Genomic DNA, 3121 nt, shown 5'->3' on the forward strand with positions numbered 1-3121 from the left:
AGTCCTTTTCCATTCTAAGTATGGGTGTGATTGTTTCCTAAGAAAATTCAACACATTGAAGTTCAAAATAGATTTTGAGTGAATTTTTCTTTAAAAAATGAGTTGATTCATTTGATTTTTCGATCCATGGCCTCTTTGTTACTATTGGGTTAGGATAAAAGTCATTTCTTCTTGTGTAAATTTAAGAAATGCCAAGATAAGTTAGGTGCAAAATCAAAGTATGCTCTAAAAGAAAAAGGTGTGTAAATGGAGTTGGAAGGTGCTAGTCAAGTAATATGAGAATTGGTATTTTGAGCCATGTAAAACTTTGTACTCAATTGCTTTTTCTTTATAATGAATATTTTTTATGGCTTGTAAGCCCATGGCTTTAATGAATTGGTATATATATTCTCTCATATTTAATTTAAATTATCTTATCGAACATAATAAAAAATAAAAGCTTTTATACCCAAGCCTTTTTTTTTCCGAATAAAGCTCTTATCTTACTTGATTGGAAATGCAAGTTTAGGTCTCTTTGAGATATTCAAGATAATTTCATTTGAAATTAGTATGTAATTTGGGTACTAAGCAATAAGAAATGAAACTAAAACAAAACAAAATGACGAAGAATCTAACTAAAAAAAAAAAAAAAACCATTCAAGGCATCATAATAATATAGTTACATATATTGTTAGTTCCAACAATTTTAATTTGATCACTGTGGGATTAACATTGCCATTAAAGAGAAAATAGTTTTTGTTCGAATTTATTTCCTTTCTTTTACTTCCCATAGCTCTCTCAATTGTTGTACAATTTTGGAAGAATAATTGCTGTGAACGTGCAAAACTCAATGTTACAAGCATATCTTGGAAACTCTTTAACCATTCTTATCAATAGGAATATGAAAGTATAAATTCCTTGTATAATTTAATTTCCTAATCCTATCATCAAATAAATAAAAATAAAAAGGAATTATTTTAAAAACCAAATAAAAACAAAAGCAAAATTGAAAATAAAATAATGTCAAGAATATATCAATTAAATTCAAAAAATAAATAAAATGCATCAAATAGCAAAATGAAATGATTTTTTATATAACATATCAAGTCAAAACAAACAAGAGGCTATGTTTGATTCCTGAAAAGTATTAGAGAAAGAAAAAAAAAATGTAAAGGAAAATAATTGTAGACCCTCCATTTTGTCCTATTAGCATATGTCCTATTACATGTTCGCTTGGTATTTTACAACAATTCTCTTGTGGCCCATTATTGTTCATGTAGCTTATCTTTTCTAAGTCACCTTGGAGACTTTGGTTGAGGGACTCATCTGACCCCATTGTGATTCTGGGCAGCCTTAATTGAGACTTAGGTTTTTTTTTTTTTTTTTTTTCCTTGTTAGGCCCATTTAGATACACTTGGCCCATTAAGCACCACCTTATACCCGCTTAGGCACCCTAGGCCCATTTAGATACACTTGGCTCATTAGGTACCACCTTAGGTCCATTTAGGCACCCTAACCCATTTAGATACACTTGATCCCTTAGGCACCATCTTAGGCCCACTTACGTACCCTAGACCCATTTAGATACACTTGACCCGTTAGGCGCTACCTTAGCCATTTAGATACACTTGACCCATTAGACACCACCTTAGGCCCACTTAAGCACCCTACGCCCATTTTGATATACTTGGCCTATTAGGCACCACCTTAAGCCCACTTAGGTACTTTTCTAGGTTTAGTTTTACTTAGATTTGTTTTCTTGTTTTTTTTTATTTATTTATTTTATTGATTGATTTTAGAATTAATTGAGTTTTGATTTATTTTATCTTATTTCATTACTATTATTATTTGTATTTTATTTATTTATTTTATTTTGTAATTGCATGAAAGGAATTTTTTTATTTTTGGTGGTTTGAGTTTGACACTTCAGTTATTATTATATATTGCATTAGTTTAATTTCTTTTTTTTATATTAAATATGTCTAATATTTATTTATTTATGTATTGTACCTTTTATTTGATATTTTCTTATTTGCGGATTTAATGACTTCTTGAAATTTTAGTGAAAGGAATGCTGACTTTTAATGACGGAAATTGTTTCGACTTCATGGATTCTTGCTTTCTTTTTTATTTTTATTTTGCATGAGGAAACCTGGGAATGGGGAGCTGGAAAACGACGTCCTTGAGGGTGGAGATATGGATTGTAGAAAGTGCGTGGCGGCAGGCGATTTTATGGTCCGTTCCGACGGCGGGATCGGCCAGATCGGTACGTTTAGCCATGAGAGCGAGCATGACTTGGCAGTGATGGCCAGCCTGTCTCAACATCTCTCGCCTCTTCTCTAGCCTTCACTCACTCTCACTCTCATCCCTGTTCGCGATTTCTATGGCGTCCATCATCGAATCTGGGACTTCCTTTTATATTCCTTGAAAGGGCAGGATGGCGGGGCAAGTACAAGATTCAAAGAAAACTGAATAGCTCTACAGCTCAAGAAAGATGTATTATGCGCCTCATTCTGTATCATTTTGGTGTCAATCTACCGCTTATGATATTTTCCTACCCCGTCTTCAGATATATGGGCATGCGAAGTAGTCTCCCATTATCGTCCTGGAAAGTTGTTTTAACGCAAATAATATTATACTTCATCCTTGAGGATTTTGTTTTCTATTGGGGACATTGAGTTTTACATACAAAATGGTTGTACGAATGTGCACTGTTCATCACGAATATGTAACACCATTTGGACTGACTTCTGAGTATGCTCACCTAGCTGAGATACTGTTCCTTGGCTTTGCTACTATTGTTGGCCTTGCCATCATTGGGCCTCATCTGATGACTCTGTGGTTATGGATGATATTCAGAGTCTTGGAGAGTGTTGAGACACACTGTGGTTACCATTTCCCATGGAGCCTCTCAAATTTCTTGCCTTTGTACGGGGGTGCTGATTTTCATGACTACCATCATCGTTTGCTTTATACCAAGTCTGGTAACTATTCATCCACATTTGTTTACATGGACTGGATATTCGGCACTGATAAGGGTTACAGAAGATTGAAGGCATTGAAGAGTAATGGAGTTGAAGTTAAGCTGGAAGCAAGCAAATCTGACTATGGAAAAAAAGGAATTATTCTTTTACTACCTTGA

General features: G+C 33.9%; 1 protein-coding gene across 1 annotated transcript; it reads left to right on the plus strand.

The window, feature by feature from the left end:
* The first annotated feature begins 2419 nt into the window (after positions 1-2419).
* Positions 2420-3121, plus strand: LOC117932035 (methylsterol monooxygenase 2-2-like). Its single transcript, XM_034853084.1, is given in 2 exon segments — positions 2420-2679; positions 2682-3121. Coding segments are annotated over 2 exon segments (639 nt in total). The 5' UTR covers positions 2420-2480.

This window comes from Vitis riparia, chromosome 15 (genome assembly GCF_004353265.1).
Source record: "Vitis riparia cultivar Riparia Gloire de Montpellier isolate 1030 chromosome 15, EGFV_Vit.rip_1.0, whole genome shotgun sequence".
Taxonomy (NCBI): domain Eukaryota; kingdom Viridiplantae; phylum Streptophyta; class Magnoliopsida; order Vitales; family Vitaceae; genus Vitis; species Vitis riparia.